Source organism: Boleophthalmus pectinirostris, unplaced genomic scaffold (genome assembly GCF_026225935.1).
Source record: "Boleophthalmus pectinirostris isolate CB_2022bp ecotype Guang Dong unplaced genomic scaffold, ASM2622593v1 HiC_scaffold_1, whole genome shotgun sequence".
NCBI lineage: Eukaryota > Metazoa > Chordata > Actinopteri > Gobiiformes > Gobiidae > Boleophthalmus > Boleophthalmus pectinirostris.
In genome coordinates, this window is record NW_026570970.1 from 34123418 (window position 1) to 34141308 (window position 17891).

At 37.8% G+C, this 17891-nt stretch overlaps 1 protein-coding gene across 1 annotated transcript; it reads right to left on the reverse strand.

Annotated features, from left to right (window-relative positions):
• Positions 1-8: 8 nt before the first annotated feature.
• LOC110162963 (serine/threonine-protein kinase Nek5) lies at positions 9-16995 on the reverse strand. Its single transcript, XM_055150376.1, has 24 exons — positions 16971-16995; positions 15952-16086; positions 14879-14975; positions 14687-14784; positions 14537-14620; positions 14227-14297; positions 13429-13515; positions 13139-13193; positions 12885-12998; positions 12378-12464; positions 11344-11413; positions 10726-10820; positions 9329-9399; positions 8873-8974; positions 8424-8502; positions 7465-7572; positions 6796-6876; positions 6242-6334; positions 5569-5643; positions 5237-5323; positions 3681-3855; positions 3458-3568; positions 1427-1577; positions 9-927 (listed from the first exon to the last, which is right to left on the reverse strand). The coding sequence occupies exons 2-24, from the start codon at positions 16072-16074 to the stop codon at positions 708-710; spliced, it is 2334 nt and encodes a 777-aa protein (XP_055006351.1). The 5' UTR covers positions 16075-16086; positions 16971-16995; the 3' UTR covers positions 9-707.
• Positions 16996-17891: the final 896 nt, after the last annotated feature.

Consider the following 17891-nt stretch of genomic DNA (forward strand, 5'->3'; position numbering starts at 1 on the left):
TGGTACTATTTCTTGTGGAATAGTGATACATGGTTTTAGAGGTGAAATCCAAAATACACAATTTAAATAGCTGCCTGAAAAATATGTAAACAATTTTATTTGATTTGATGAGAACAGTATTAGGACAGAACATTTAGCATTATAAGGACTTGAGAATTCACTTAATTGTATCAGAAATCACTATTCTGTCTGAAGTTCTGTCACTGAAGTTAGACTTTATTCTGAGCTGCTGAACATGTCCCTCTCAACTAATATTACAGTCACAAGTGAGTATTACAACTAAAAACATTTTGGTAATTATTGCAAAGTATCAATAAACCAAATGATTCTAAAATACATGAACAACATGATACTGTTATTACTGTAATTCTTGGTTATCTAATGGTGGTTGTGCTCATAAGTATTAACTCCATCCTCAGTAAATAATCCTCATTGTTGTGAAAGTTAAGTTGATTATCTGCGAGCACATTATCCCAGAGCTTTTAAACTTACGGAAACCTTACTGGTGTTTTTACTGTTAAGAAGAAGCACAACTGTTGCCAGCAGGAGGCACAAAGTCAAAGCATCTTAAAAAAGTCTAAAAACAAGGGCTTCTACCATCGGTCTGGTGATGGTGAATGAAAGAGCTGATTTCACCTATGTTTGGAAGAGCTTCTGGTTTAAATCCCTCGACCCATTTGAGTGATTTGCCGTGATGGTTTTTCCGATCAGATCCCATTACAATCGTCCTTACTGGTAGCTTTGTTGTCCTGGTTTTCACCTCCTCCTGTAGTGTCGTTGGACTCTCCTTCCTGCCTGATCTGCGGCGGGTCTGTGGCGCTTGCTTCCTGGTTCCCATCGTGCCGTGGGGCGTCATCCAGGATGAGCAGGTTCATCATGGAGTCGGCCACAGCCTCCCTCAGCTCGTCCTCTGACTCTTCAAAGTTACTAACAAAAAAAAAAACATTTTTTATCTATATATCTTTATTATTATTATTATTATTAGTAGTAGTAGTAGTAGTAGTAGTAGTAGTACTACTAGTAGTAGTGGTATTAGTATTATTATAGTGTTGTACAAATGTTGATTAAGCTGTCTGCATCTCCAAACTTCAAAATGCTCTTTTCCACCTTGTAATGTCATGTAGTGGAACTTTTCAATTTGACAGCTACGTTTTACCTTTAATTCAGTAGAAACTGGAAACAGTGGTGAAATTATCCCAATAATTCAAGTGAAGGTGTATGAAGTTTAAAAACACAGTGGAGCACTTCTTGTATTATCACATGACATTATAAGATGGTGTTTTCTGTTTGAGAGAAGAACTCATCTAAATATGTATCCAGGGTCTGTGTGTTAAACATCCAACTCCAGGTATGTTTAATATAACAGACCAGAAAACAGTGTAACATGGTCCCTTTAAATGAAAAAATAATAAAAAATTCATCTCACGTATCGTCATCATCAGATCGTGGCTCCAGTCGTTCTTCATCACTCTCCACGTCTGAGTCCTCTCCCTCCCCTATTTTCTCTTCCTCGTCTCTCTCTCCTTGTTGCTGCTCCTGTCTTCCATTTGTCTCCAGCTGCTGCAATTTCTCTATTTCTGTCAAATAAAAAAACATTACAAATAAAATTCAACAGTGTGTGTTTAAATGCTTATTTCATATGTACATAGAGTTAAAAATAATAATAATCTAAACTTGTGAAATTAACAAATCCTAATGTAATTCAAGTACAGTGTAGCAGTGATTCTTAACCATAGGGCCAGGGCCCAAAGTAGGGCCGGGACCACCTCCTTGGGGGCCCCACAATCAGTTCAATATAATGCATGTAATATGAGATAGGGCCCCAGGTTACTTTGTTCAGAAAAAGTCAGGTCCTAAGATTGAAAAGGTTAAGAACCCCTGTGATAAAGTATTAAAACATGTCTCTATGACTTTAAACTACTGCCTGTGCTCTCGGCTTCCTCCCCAGATCAATACATAGCAGTGGATGGAGTCTCTCCTCAGCTTTCATCCTTCTCAGTCGCCCTGACCCAGGAGAGATGGCACAGAAAGCACTCGACCAAGAAGCCTTTTCCTGCTGCATGTTTTTGAAACTAGTGCAGGATCCTGTGACTATTCCCTGTGGACACAAATGTGTCCAACACCATTGGGGTCAAGAGGACGAGAACCAGCTCTACAGCTGCCCTGAATTTTGCTTCAGCTCCAGCCCCAAGTTTATCCTGGGTAAAAACATCATGTGGGATGTGATGGCTGCAGATGAAAGCTCCAGAGAGGACTTCTTACAACATTTTACAGAAATCACCCTGGACCCAAACACAGCTCCCACCAAACTGTCGCTGTCTGATGGAAACAGAAGAGCCACAGTGCTAAGTGAAGATGAGGAACAGAGTTATCCAGATCATCCAGATTCAGTTACTGGTGTCAGATCCTGAGCAGAGAAAGTCTGACAGGCCGCTGTTACAGGGAGGTGGAGTGGAGCGGGAGGAGGATCCGTATAGCAGCTACATACGGCAATATTTGGAGAATAGGAGCTTCTAGTAAAAGTATATTAGGAAACAATGAGAAATCCTGGGCCTTAAAGAGTAAATCGTAAATAGTTTTGGTTTAACTCAATCCCGTGTGAGGTCCCAGCTCTGGTCTCAAGTCCAGTCGGGTCCAGAATTGGGGTTTACCTGGACCACAGTGCAGGGATTTTGGCGTTTTACAGTGTTTCTGAAAGTACCATGAGCCTCCTCCACAGAGTCCAGACCAGGTTCACTCAGCCTCTCTACACTGGAGTCATGCTGTCCTCGTGTAATCCTGGAAACTCTGTACATTTCCCTAAACTCAAATAGCACATTTGTTTCAGCCGATATAGATTCATTTTACATTTTGAGAAAGTCATGTCTTCTGACCTTATCTTCTAACTGATGTACTTGAGGAGAAAAAAATGTTTTACATTACAATCCTCATGTGTAATTACAAGTGTAGTCTGCAATCTAACTGTTAGCTGGTTTTCCACAGTTCACTTGATTTTCTTGTTTTAGATGTCAGGTTGTCACTCATCTCACTAAAAATGTGGAAAGTTGTGATGTCATCTGTAAAACCTCTAATGGCCACATGTCTGTGAAATCTGTAATAAAAGTGTTCTTAAACATTATTGTACAGCGTAATTACTTGGCATGTGTTTATTCTTCCCTCATAATTTACATTTTGCTCCAAACATGATTTTCTTATATGGAGGCAATTACTAAATAAACCTTTTAGGAAACTTTATTGCAATAAAACTGTATCAGTATCTCAGTTGTTTTTACATTTAAGTACTTTCAGGATTTATTAGTATGCAATCTAAACTGATCTTTTCTCTTCAAAAGATACTTTCATCCAGTTGACAAAGTGAATTTCTCCTTTGACAACTGAGGGATTTTACAAACAAACATCAAAAGATAGTGTGTTTTTCCTGGAGTTTTGTGTATAGTGCACCCCAGTGTTGACAGACCTGTAGTGACAGAACCCAGGGTGGTGTCTTGGAGCTGAGCCTGGTCCAGAGCCTTGAGAAATGTGTTCTGAGCTCCCTCTGTCCACTGTCTACGGACCGCATCATCTTTACCTGAAAAATGCAATGCAATTCAATATTGAGAATATTATTTCTGTTAAGTTAAGCAATTGATTTACTAACATTACTCCATTCTCTTCTCCAATAACGCCTCTTCTGTTTGTACCTTGCACAGTTTGGACAGTAGAAGCTGTGGCAGACATCACGTCCATATTGCCCAAAGCGTCCAGTAAGGTTTCAGGAATCCTCTGACTCCATCCTCTTCTCTGCTCCAGCCAATCACAGAGCTGCAGCTGTTCTCCGTCCTCAAAGTTCAGGGTCTGGTTCAGAGGGTCCACTTCCTACAGACATGAAAAATGCTTTCATATCATCCTCTGCACAACTCTAATCTATAACTTGGTCTGGTGGCATCAATTGCTTGTCTCCATGGAGACTGACCACTTTAATGCCATAATTATGGCACATCAGGAAGTACAAGTGTATCTCCAGAGTCAAGCTGTCAGCAGAGGGCACTGTTGCGTTAATTCATACAATAAATGTAGACTACTTTGTGTTAAAGTGCATATACCACATTTTCACGTGTTGTCAGTTTTACATCAGTTGAGTGAAATAATTGGTATTAAGTATAGAGTCTATTCTTTAATAGTGAAACTGAACTGCCAGAGAGATTGCAATCATTTAGGCAATACCGTAGTGAATAAACAACACAATATTCTGTTTCTATTGAAAAATTTAAACCTTGTAGTTTAGATGTCTACATGTAAAGATTTACATCAGATTTAGTTTTAGCAGCAGTTTATATTGCAGTCTTCTCTCAAATGTTTTAAAGGTGCACTGTGTATCTTTTCTGGTGGAGGGTCTGTCACCTGCTTCTCTCCATGGGGATATTGCCTGGAATCCACAGTATGGCATTAGACTAAGGCTGCATTCAGACTGCAGCCTGAAGTGACCCAAATCCGATTTTTTGGCTTCTGTGTGACCTGTATCCGATCTTTTAATGACCGTCTGAACGGCACAGATCCGAATTTTTCAAATGCGACCCAGGCCACTTGGATATGTGGTCCTGAATCCGATACATATCCGATCTTTTGACATGCAACTTCAGTCTGAACGGCCAATGTGCATCCATCCGACCTACACGTCATTAACAAGCGACAAACGTCACTATTCTGTGCTGAAGCAGGCGGAAACCGAACTGTAAAATCGCCAGGTGCTCAATGCTCGCGACCATATTTGGACAACTTCCGTAAACACAGAGCACGCTTGCTGCGGTTGACGCATGGGGTTGACGTCATCGTGTCCTCCAGTGCGCATGCGGGACACTTTCGGGCCGTTTACCGTTCACACTGAAGTCACAGACAAGTCGCATTTAATTGGAAATGTGAACGACCTCGCAAAAACATCGGATTTCACAAAAAAATCGGAATTGAGCATTAAGCCCTGCAGTCTGAATGTAGCCTTATTTATCTCTACAGAGACAGAAGGTGACACCACAGGGCCAAGTTACTGTACAGTAAGATGTAGAGAGGTGAGCCCATTTACAGTAAGAATGCAAGTTTTTAGGTAAATAAAAAACCCATGTCATTAAGTAAGATGGATACGTTTCCATTCCAGACAAAAACAATAACATCTCCAAGGAGACAAGTAGGTGGTGGACCCTCAACCAAAAAAGTTACACAGGCACCTTTAATCTTGATCCTGGATGTGTTTGATGACTTTTACCTCTTTCTGATTTCCATCTGTTTTCATGTCTTCATCTTTTGTCTCTTCCTCCAGTTCATTCAGTCTGATCTCAAACATGATTCCCCTCTACACAAAACACGTGTTATGACTGCGTTTAAATGATGCTGTACCATTCATTGTGAGTGGTAATAACTGTATAGTAGAAGTTGCTAGGTATCAAACTCAACTTGCCTGCTGTGAGGCGAAAGTGCTTACCATTCAGTCACTATATGGTTTTACTTACAATCATTTCATTAATAGTACAAAATTACACTTAATGTATTATATTACATATATTCATCTGATCAGTTAAATAAAAATGCTTGTGTTACCTTTCCCCTTTGCCTTTTCTCTCTTTTAGACTCTTTGGACTCCTGTCCGATCTGCCTCAGCGCTGCTTCAACATCCTGGCACAAAAAACAATACACACATGTGATATTTTACTTACTGACTTTATCAGTACTCAGGCCTCCCAGACTTTGTTTAAAACCTTTTTCCAGGATTTTCCAGGGCATTTTTAATTATATAATCCCAGTGTGATTAGATAACACCTTTTTCCAATTAAAGATGAAATCTAACTATACTCAGTGATAGCAAATGAATTAACAAATTAATCAACCTACTAATTATACTGATGTACTTTCACATTTATTCTCTTTGCATTGTGGCCTGACTACCTTGTATATTTTGACATAGATTACCAAAAGATTCTTGTGCTGAACTTGAAAAATAAGTGTAATTTTCTGTATTTTAGTGGGATTTAGACAAGTTTTTTTTAACTACTAACTGCTCTTGTTTACTGTGAGAGCAGTAACAGTCTCTTACTTATCCAATAATACAGCAAAGCTAAAGGGGGACAAATTTCAAGGACAAAATATATATGTCCAGAACATTTGGCACTTTATCAAATTTTGCATGTGTTTTTCATGTGTGGAAAACAGGCCAGTTATTGTCCAGGACATGTGGGAATCCTGATACTTGTTAATGAACAGTATAATGTCGTACCTGGTTTGGGGCTTGTGGCTGTTCACAGGCGGCTGGAGGCTCTGGATCTCTCTGAGGTTTCTCCACCACAGATGTCTCATGTTTATTCTGCTGCTGAACCAGGAACATAAAGATTTAGAGCAGCGTATTATAAGACACTGGGAGCTACTAACATAAAAATGTACTACAGAACTGGAATTCCTATTTCTGATATTTCATTATAAGCTACCACACATGTTTTTATTTTTGAAAAACTATAATGCAACACTTTTAACCCTTGTGTATGAGTCTGAATAATTGCAAATAAGTACAAGGCAATGTGTGGATGGGGAAAATAATTACATCAAACTATTTTAAGTTTAAACTAATGATGAGGGAAACCATGATAACATGGTTAAGCTATTATATTCCATAATATTATCAAGGGGCAGAGATGGGCAGGAACTTGACTGGAAACTGTAAAGATTACTGTGCATACGTTCAAAGCAAAGCTGGCTGCACTTGGTCACTTGTGTTCAGCCAGCAGCAGCTGACACTCATTGTATTGCACGATTGGTGCTGTGCTAGACACAAACCTCAGCCTCAGCTCTCTGCTTCATCTCCTTCACATCCTGATGATACTGCAGTCGGATCAGCTCTAGCTGACGCAAATACTCCTGATAATGAAAGAACATAAACAGACGGAGGGTAAGAGATAATTCATCAGAAACAAGGTTACATTTTCTATTTTATCAAGATTCTTGGAGCTTTATATTGCGTTTAAAAGTGCATTATGCAACTTTCCTGATGAGGGGTCTCCCACCTGCTTGTCTCTATGTAGATGTTATTTGATGCTTTGACTCAAATGTTCTACAGTATTTCATTAAACATATCTTGCTATCATTTGTTTCAATACAGTATTTATTGCTCAAAATAACTTGGAGAAACATGCATTCTTACAGAGAGCTGGGTCACCTCTCCGCAGATCTGACCTGTAGCTAAATAAGTTAAATTTTATGGAGTGGAATATTCCAAGCAAGCCAAGAAGATCTCCAATGAGATAAACAGGTGGCAGACCCTCTGCCAGAAAAGTTACTCTCAGAAAAGTTAGAGCACCTTCAAAAAGAATTAAGACTATCTGCTATTATCTGCATGACAGAGGAGTGGGTGTGAATGGTACATCATAATGTCCACTCCTGATAAAGACATTATAATATTAGCACCATCACTATGACTGCTCATCTTATAATATTGATGGTCTTTACTAGTTGTCTGTTTTGTTTCTTGTCATGTGGAATGTGTTGGTTTGGTCCCATTTCGTTCATGTGGCCTCCAGGCCTGCGGGAGTGCTCTGCTGTGGATGGACGTAGACCCTTAAAAACAAAAGATCAATTAGCAAAGCATGATTGAGTTTGATACCTAGAGTTATGTTTTGTGTCATTTGTACAACATGTTTGAGTCATCCTGTATATTAAATTCTCTGTTCCACCTGCTGATGTCATAATGTGGTGCTTTTAAAGTCCACACTCCTTCACTGGACTGCTTTCACTATGAAACATGTCAAAGCCATTGTTTTGTATTGCATTGTTTTTAGTCACATTTAACTGTGCTTTGCCCTGCACCTAGACCTGCTTTCCATCTAGTTATGTTAATTTATAAACATATAATACCAGTGCAGAAGCGTTCAAAGAATTATAAAGACCTGAATATCTATCTATGTCTGCAGTGGACCTGTCACAATAACTCATTTTGAAGTGCGATATATTACTGAAGAAAATATAGACAATCAACGATAATACTGAAACTACTACAAATATTGTAAATGTACACAAACTGGAATAAATAAATGGCAGATATGACACTTTTGTTATTAGTTTGTATCTATATTGAGTTATTAATCCAACATTTCTCAAACTGACCGCCAAAAATAATGGTACCAAGTTTACACTGAGACTATGGTGGCACAAGAGATCCATATTTCAGTACAATACAATATATGGAGAATATGTGATTTTCTGGCTCTGCTGATAAATAAATAAAAAATATAGTTACTTCTAACACTTTTACCAATTTTTACACTATAGTGCCAAAATCTGACTGTGAGCGAGGACCATAGAAACACTGGTTCCATCTGTCATGTATAGGACGATAAGTGCATATAGTGATTATTGTGACAGGCCTAGTCAGCAGATATAAATGTACGTGATATGCTTTTGAACCTCACCAGCTGTTTCTCTGCTCGAACCTTGTACTGGTTTGCCTCTTGTCTTCTTTGTAAGTATTCATTTCTCGCCGCAGCCACACTGAAAAACATTACTACAGGATAAAAATACAGTCTTATATCAGGGGATGAGCCTGTAAAAAGGAGCATCTAAACACACTAATGAGGATCTAGCAAATATGAAAATCAGACGCCTAAACAGGACCATACATACATCCGTACACCTGCATTGATCACAGGCTCCTAAATTTTTAATCCACTTTTTATTTTGAGTTTTCAGATAATCTAAAAATGTGTCAGGCTATGCTACTGTGTCCATTGTGTCACCATGGTAACTGCTGAACATTCTGCCATAGACATAACATGCAGGCCTCTCAGCGTGAGGTAACTGCAAAGTATCAATACCAAATCATGTATTCTCATTTTAAAAACCTAAAAGTGTACTTGCTCACAGTTGGTACGGCTCGGGGGCTTGCTCCTCTCTGTGTCTGGACTCAAAGGCATCGAGCTGGGCGTGATAGTGGAGATATGGGTCCCCCGCTGGCTGCTCGGCTCTATAAAAATATAGATGCAAGAGAAAATAATGATAATAATAATGTATATATATATAGTGCTCAAAGTCGCTTTTTCAAACACTCAAATCACTTTACAATCTGACCACCACCATCAGTCAGGCACACACCACGTTCATACTAGACAATGTGTTTGAAGTGTCTTGCCAAAGGACACATCTGGTGCTCCACAGTGACCCCTGATTTTCCCAGCAGTCTCTAACCAGGCCCAACCCTGCTTAGCTTCTGAGATCTGATGAGTTCAGACTTGGTTGTGGCCAAATGGTTGTGGACAACTGTAAAATTGTGTAATATTTTTTGTCTAATAGATCAAATGGGTGATTGAGTTGTGCTTACCTTGGCTTCTCTCGAAGTACAAATTCCACATTATGAGGATCAGCTGCTTGCACCAGTCTGTGATGAAGAGGCTTTGAAGAGCAAGAAATTACAGTTTTAGAAAACACAAAACCAAAACCACAAAAAAATACTGGTTTAAAGTTGGATAATTAACTGTGCTTTGCCCTGCAACTAGACCTGCTTTCCATGTAGTTATGTTAATCTAAAAACATATAATATCAGTGCAGAAGTGTTCAAAGAATTATAAAGACCAGAATAAAGCATCTCTCTATGTCTGCAGTGGGCCTGTCTCAATAACTAATTTTGAAGATGAAGAGACTCTGAAGAGCAAGAAATTACAGTTTTAGAAAACAAAACCAAAACTACAAAAAATACTGGGTTTAATATGGGAAAAGTTGGAGTCTTCACACACTCTTCCAGCAATGATGTGTTTAAAAAAGTTGAGTACATGAGTTAATATAGAGATGAACTATTTATCCAATTCATTTTAAACTAGCCAAGCAAATACAAAAATCTATTTTCTAAAGTGAAATACTTGATTAGTATACAACACATCCCTATAGCTGATGTATGCAAGAGGACAGTCTGCCAAGATGTTTGTTTCATTGTTGTTGCTGTTGAAATTTGAATTTCCTTCAGGATCAATAAAGTATCTCTATCATGGCCAAATTTCGGATGAACCATATCTTTTTGAGAGCAATTTTCTAGTATGAGGTCAAACTAATGTAAAATTTTAACCTCTGTCTTCTGTGCTAAATTTGTTGCTAAATCAATGGTTATATTTTCAGTCTATAGTCTGATTTCACTCACATGTGGGCAAATGGTCTTCAGTGACAAATTAAGGATATTTAAAAATGCTAGATTGATGAAAACAACAAAGTAACATGTTTTATAAGTTCACTTTCATTTTTACATTCTGTACCATCCTCCCTTTTGTTCCCTGCGCAAAGTCACATCCCCTTCAGAGCGCTATCACGACACAAACAATGTGAATCCCACTGATAATAATACACATCCTGTGAGATTTGTGAAGTTGTTGTGTACAGTTTCGTATCATGTTTTTGTATATTTATGGAGAATCATCGTGTGGTAGCATGGATGGCTTGTAGAATGAGCATTGCACAGAATTTTAAAGTTAACTGTGAGGAGGGTTGGAATTGTGAATATTGAGAGAATGCAAAATTTCTCAAACAAGCATGGAGGACATCTAAAACCTCTTTAGGTAAATTTTTGACGAGGGAACGTTATAACAGTGTAGGTGTTATGGTCGACAGCAAAAAAAAAAAAAGAAAAGATGCGTAACATTGAAAAGGCATAGAATCCATATGTTCTAAGTGGTTGTTCCAGGCTGTAAAAGCTAATGCAGGGATTACAAATGACTCCTTTGTCTCTCTCACTTTGTGTTGGAGCGGTGTATGAACTCTATGAGGGATTTTCCAGTCCGGTTTCTTTATCACTGCCCTCTCCTCACCTCTGGGACTTTGCACTTTTTCTACAAACAACAAAAGCAAATATTATCATACATTCATTCAGATGTTTGATTTTACCTCTACTAATACTACTGCTACTGTATTGAAACAAGTTAAATAAAGCTTGATGAAATAATTAAATAAATCTAAACTACTAAATATTCCAGTGCTCCTGATGGGTTGCCCCAGTGGCATTAAAGGATGGGTCAAATGCAGAAGACACATGGGGGCAATAAAATGTACCTTAACCACAGTCAAAACCAGGATTTCCATTTACTTTTTGCAGTGTAGTATGGTTGAATTAAATTGCTTGTGTAACATGTAAACCACAGGAAGTGCAAAGAGATTAGATAAACATGTTACATAACCTGGCACTGCAGTGACAGTGCCCTTTTCAAAAATGTGTGGTCAAAACATGCACGCACAATAGAACTGTACCCGCACACATCATGCAAAGTGCAGTATGCAAGGACAAATGCTGCAGAAAATCACCTCTGGGGCTTCAAACTCCACTTTAAATCTAATTGTGTCACCTTTTAATTTTACCTAGTATTTGAGCTGGACGCACTGATGGTGGCGCTTTGTTTGGGACCGGAACTGTATGTCTTGACTTGTCCTGCCAAAAAAAAAAAACGTAATTATATTTACAGCATGTCTATCATTTTTCACACAATAAAAAGTCATAGTGTTGTTGTTAATGTTAAATATACCGTATTTTCCGCACTATAGGGCACACTTAAAAGCCTTTAATTTAATCAAAAAAAGATTGCGCGCCTTATAATCCAGAGCGCCTTATATATGAATTTATTCAGGTGTTGCACCACTTGCAGCATTACGGCTCCCGTATTCAGGAGCATCGCGGAGTAATACATTACAGTAGTTTTTTTTACGCGTTACAATTGAACAAAGTTGAGAATTATTGTGAACGTGTTAAATAAAGTTTTACTGACTTATCTAACTGTTCTGTTTTGTTTAATGCGTCTTATAGTCCGGTGCGGTTTATATGTGAAAAAAGTTTGAAAATAGACCATTCAATCCAGCGTGCCCTATAGTGTGGAAAATACGGTAATGCAATCCCATTTCCCTGCCTATATTATGGTTGTCGACTCATTTTTAAATTAAATGATAAAAAAGTAAATGAGGAATTACCCAGACATTTACAAAATATAATCTTCTGAGTCACAAAATACTCGCAATGTGGAAACTGTGTACACTGGATGTGCTTCATATTTACTGCAACTACAAGTCTCATTTATGTGAGTGGAATGGGTGGAAGTATCTTGCCCATGGAGACAACAACTGTATGACTCAGGTGAGAATTGGAGCTTGAACCACACTCTTGTTGGAAGGTGACTGTTATGGCCTGCACCACTGTCACCAACATGAAAGCAGTAAGTAACCCAAAAAATGATGAGCGTACCAGGTAAATAATATTACATAGCCACTTACACAGTCACCATCTTGTGAAAGTTTGAAGTTGACTTCAACGATAAGGTTGAAATGTCTTGCCCAAGGATACAACAACAGTAACTCTAATAACACTGGTATGCACATTGTAACTTTGTTATTTATCACTATACCTGTTCTTCCAGATGTCTGCTCAGATGTTTCTCTAAAAATGGCCGCTTGAGCACAGAGCTGACAGAGGGACGATCTCGAGGGTTCACCTGTAAAAAGGATTATTGAAGGTGCATTGTGTAACTTTTCTTGTGGAGGGCCCGTTAAATACTTTTCTCCATGGAAATGTTATTCATCGAATGTTTCACAGTTAGGTATTAAACCTTTCTATCATCATGGAAACCAAACCAGGCCCAGTTACATGTCAGATCTGTGGAGAGGCAGCTCCACTTACAGTCAGAATGCCTGTTTGTTTGTTTGGTTGGTTGTTTTTTTTTTAGATATAAAACCACCTGTAATTGAATAAATGTAAGGTAATTAAGGCTGTTTAATGTCATACTGTGGAACATTCCAGGCAGAGCAATGACAGAGGAACAAGCAGGTGACGGACCTCCACCCAAAAAGTTACACATTGCACATTCGAACAAAACATTGTATTTTTATATATTTATTTCATTTTTGTCACAAACCTTAAAAAGCTGAGTAATGAGGAGGCGCAGGTCGTAGGAGTATCGAGCAGGCACTGGGATGTAGCGCCCCCTACAGATCTTATTGACCAACTGCCTCAGACTGCTGCCTTCGAACTAGAGAGAGCAGAGACAGAAATGCAAAATGAAATGCCTCCTTTCTGAATCTATACTACAGTGTCACAATCTGGAGAAGTGTATAGAGAGGATTTGTTCAAGGAGACCATGAATGACTGCGATTATTCAAAAGGACTTACTGGATGTCTGAGCATACAGAGTTCATATAGGACACAGCCCAGAGACCAGATATCGCTGTAAAAGAGAATTATTAAGTTATTATTATGTCATTAGAAGCTTTAAAATGTAGTATAAGTCAAGAGAACTACACAGCATTTTTAAACACTTGTCGAATTTGAGAGCTAAATCTTTTAACGGGGCACTGGCCTGTAGTGGTTTGTGTAATTAGGCAAGACACTTCACCCACCTATATGTGTGTATAAATGTGTATGACTCTTCTTGATAGTGCTTTAGTGCTATAATAACTTACGTCTTGTTGTTGTAGGGCCGATTCTCACAGATTTCTGGAGACAGGTAATAGGGAGTCCCCACACAGGTCCGAGCCAGTTCCATGGTGCTGTGGATTTAAACCACATTTCATTGGTCCTTTGTTGTGGACTATAGCAGAGACTGAATCAGTACAAGCAAACATTACATTTACCGTTTATTGACTGAGTGTGTTTTTTATTTTATTTAATGGTGTTAAATGACTGGCGGAGATAATTCAAAGGATAATATTTTTATCATAACATTTGACTCTGTGTGTGTGCTGTATGTAAATATTGGGCTCTTTCAACACTTTATGAAGTGTCAAACAGGAACAGGCTGGTGTGAAGTTGCTGAATTTGCTCAAAGCTTTAGTGGAAGTTCGAGAAAGCTGAGTCATGAAAAATTGCTACTATTTTGCAGATTCAGCATTTAGAAGCTTTTGCAATGAAGAGATGCTACTTGTCAATTAAATTACAGGGAAAAAAACCTTCTAACTGCTATCTGTTCAAACTGAGTCTTGACGTCTGAGCAAATGAAATGCTACAGTTGCCATTAGGGAGACTTCTTAGTAATGAAATGACCAGAATGAATTAGGTCAGAGCTGTCAAGTCAAACTTTAAAAACAGGGAGGACCACTCCCCCACATAGCACTGGATGACATTATGATGTTTGAAGCTCTGAAGAAGGACACAACCTAAATATGCAGGATTACTCAACTATAAGTCAATGAAATGAAACACCACTCCGGGGGTGTTTTGTTGACTTAAAGGGCTTCAAGGATTTTTTGACAAATACTCACTTATTCAACATTCTTGCGATGCCGAAGTCTCCAAGCTTCACTCTGGTCCCTCTATTAGTTAGAAAGATGTTCTACACTCAGACCAGAGAGAGCATGTATGTGATTGTCCGATACAAAGAGATAAAAACAGTACCAAGTAGCACAGACAGGTGTACCTTACTTCCACTCACTGAGGGAAGTGAATGAATAATGCATAAAATTGAGAAGCGTCTGGAAAAGTGCTACATATTAAATCTGGTGTAGTCAAAGTACTTGTAAAATAATGTTAAGTATGTATTTTTGTATGTGGCTATGGAGAATCTTTAAATACCTGAGTTTTGATGTCTCGATGCAGGATCTTCTTGTCGTGAATGTGTTTGAGGCCAAGACAGATCTGAACAAACCAGTCTAAAATCTACACAAAAATACAACTACTTTCAGTTGGCAAAGCACTTCAACACAACTATGCATTTTAACATACCTGCTGCTCAGTGAAGGCAACTCCCCTCTGCGTATTAATTTTTCTCATCAAATCTCCTCCGTCACAGTACTCCATCACTATGTACAAGGAGCCCTTCTCTAGAAAGACATGAAAATCATTTAAATATATATATATGCTCAGTATGTATTTAAAATGTGTAAAATATATACATTTAAAAAACATTAGTCAAACCTTGAAATGAGTCGATAAATGCCACTACATTAATGTGCTTCATCTGGGAAAGCAGCGTCACCTCTTTTTTGGATGCTTCTTTTTCTTTCGCCGACATCTGAAAGAAACATGGAATATATTTAAACTGCCTTTGACAGCTGGAAGATGAATATATTTAAGCTTTTACTAAAAAAATAACTTTTTTCCCCAATTTGACAATTTTTTTGTTTTCAAATTTGACTGCTTCCACAGAGCAGAGACTAAGCAGGGTGTGTGTGGGGTCTGTGAGCCTACAGCAGCAGTATTTATCCAGGACTCGACTGGCTTCAATTCAACCACCTTTTTGTTCTAATAAAAAAACACTCACATGTGTCACAGTGCTGCTCTGCTCACTTCCTCTGTCACTTTTTTAATAGCTGAAGTTTTTTAACATGTTCAAACAGTAAAACAAACATGCACAGTAACTATTGTAAACTCACTCCACGCACTGTCCCCGCAGAGGACAGGAGCAAGGATTGTAGTTTCTGTGATCAGGCCAAGGAGCTAAACGTGTTATCATCAGGCACTGACTGCTTTCTAAATGCTGTAGTACTATTCATCAGTGACTATAGCAGCAGCTTGTTTAGTGCATGTGGACTCACTACTGTAGAAGAACCTCCCTGTTTCATTGGTCATTGCTTATTAATTCATAAATACAAACTCAACATTTACTTTTATAGAGGGACATATGTGGTTTAACTACTCTAAAGGCTGACTACCCTACTATGTGACCATCATGTGACAATAAAAGTCTTTGCTAAACCACTACCTGTGCAAAGTGAATAAGAAATACACCCCATTTTAATCATAAACACAGTGACTGTGTCACTCATAATATTGATATGGTATCATCAAATTAAGCTATACTATATAACAATATTTCAATATTTATTTATTCAAGAAAAGGGGAACAGTGCATATTAAAGAACACATTCCATGCACACTCCCAGTGCCAAAGGTCTGCTTCTCCAAAAGTTGATTGTACTACTTAACCAAACATTTAAAAATGTAACTCTAAAATAAATAATAGATATAAATAAATGACTAGAACTTGCCTTCCTGAGACTGATCTGTTTGACCACACACTGGGCATTGTCACCTCCTTCTTTGTCCCGCACCAAAAAGGCTTTTCCGAATGCTCCCTCTCCAATCTGCCGGATGACTTCATACTTGTTCATCCCACCTGCAGACTACAACAAATTAAAAAATATGACAAAATAAATAAGTAAAATTTGAATTATTATTGTAATAGGCGGTGAATCACCAGATTCCACAGGTTGTGCAAAATAAATGAAAGCACTCTCACAAACATTAGCTAACATTTAGATCAGTGTTTCCTTTGATTATGGTGGAACAAATAATTTTTATTTCAATAATTTAATCTCCTTTCATTTGTGGAATATATATGTCATGTACTGCCTATATTTAATCTTTAACCAGTCAACATGATATCAGTTTCATTGAACTGTTAAATGAAAAATACTTACATATTCCAATCAGCTGTATCTACTAATTGCTTGAAAATATACAGGACAAGGTCTAACTAGTGATTTTAGCAAAAAATTACAAATGTGGTAATGTTTTATTCACAAAATGTAACACAAAATGAAGTGGATGAAATTATCTGATTTGCTTAAATATAAGCTTTTCCTCATAATAAATAAAATATTATCTTAAGTTAGCTGTCAACGTGATAAAAAATAAACAAATAAATAAATAAATAATAAAATAATTTAAAAAAAGGGAAGTTAGCTAACGTGAAGTAGCCCGCTAAGACAACATTAACATCAGAGTCTGATTCAAATCTAAAATGACAAGCAAAAACATTGAACAGTGAACAAAAATATATCTAGACCTTAAATGTGACGTGTTATCATTCCGCTTTTTGAAGCTGGTTTTCGAAAGCCGAATCGATTCTAGAATCCTGATGAACCCGTTGCCATGGAGACAAGCACACAGCAGCTCCGGTTGTTAGCGTCGCAAAGTTAGCTCATTTAGCTCATTTAGCAAAAACTTGCCAAAACTGGTTTAAATGAGCATTGTATCCTAATAAATACGTGTTAAATTGACTTACCTGTGCATTGAAAAGGAGGTGGATATTTGAGAACACCTGCAGCTTATTAAAATTGATGTGGACGGTCAGGAGGAGATGTACAGAAAAGAACGTGATATTTCTGATGGGAGTTGTAGTTCTTAGTGGAAAGCTAATTTGTAGGCAAACAATGGATAAAATGACCAGCAGGTTCAAAGAGGCAAGCAGACTACTGAGTAATGTTTGTACTACGAGTGAATTATTATTTTTTCAGGGCACTTGCTTAGCCTTAGCTACCTATTTATGGGGGGAAAAATAAATAAAAAATAATAATTACCAGTTAAGAATCGTTAAATAAAAGTTAAGATTTTTTTTTTCATGCACAGAGAAAGCAGCCTACATATGATTATGACTGATAATAAAAAATAATTAGTAAATAAATCAATTAATAAATAAATAGTGTGATAATGTTTGTGATGTCTGCCAGCTGAGTGGAAAAAGTACACATTTTATGAAGCTTTTGCTAGATGTCTGCCCAAAATATAATAGTCATTGTGATTAAAATAACCTGTTGAATCATGAGCTCATTCCTAATAGGCCCATACAAAGTTTTATTACACACACTTGCGCCGACTTGAAGCTGGAATAGAAATCCTGGCTCCTGTTTGCTGTTCTGTCATACTGGCAGACTCAACTTTCCCAAAAGTTCAAAAGACATTGCACTTTGCTTTAAATTGTTTATTACTATTGCAACAGTTCGTTTTTGGTTTTTTGTTGTTGTTTTTTTCAGTATTTCTTAAACTTGTTGATACAAACTGTGAAGGTGACTCTACCCACCTGGAGTTTACCCATGATTCCCTGGTGCAAAGTCAGCTGATTATAGAGATTTAATCAGGACATTTCCACAGGGATCAAATGACAAAGAGAGACAGGTGATCCGCTGTGAGGACAGAGGAGGCTTGG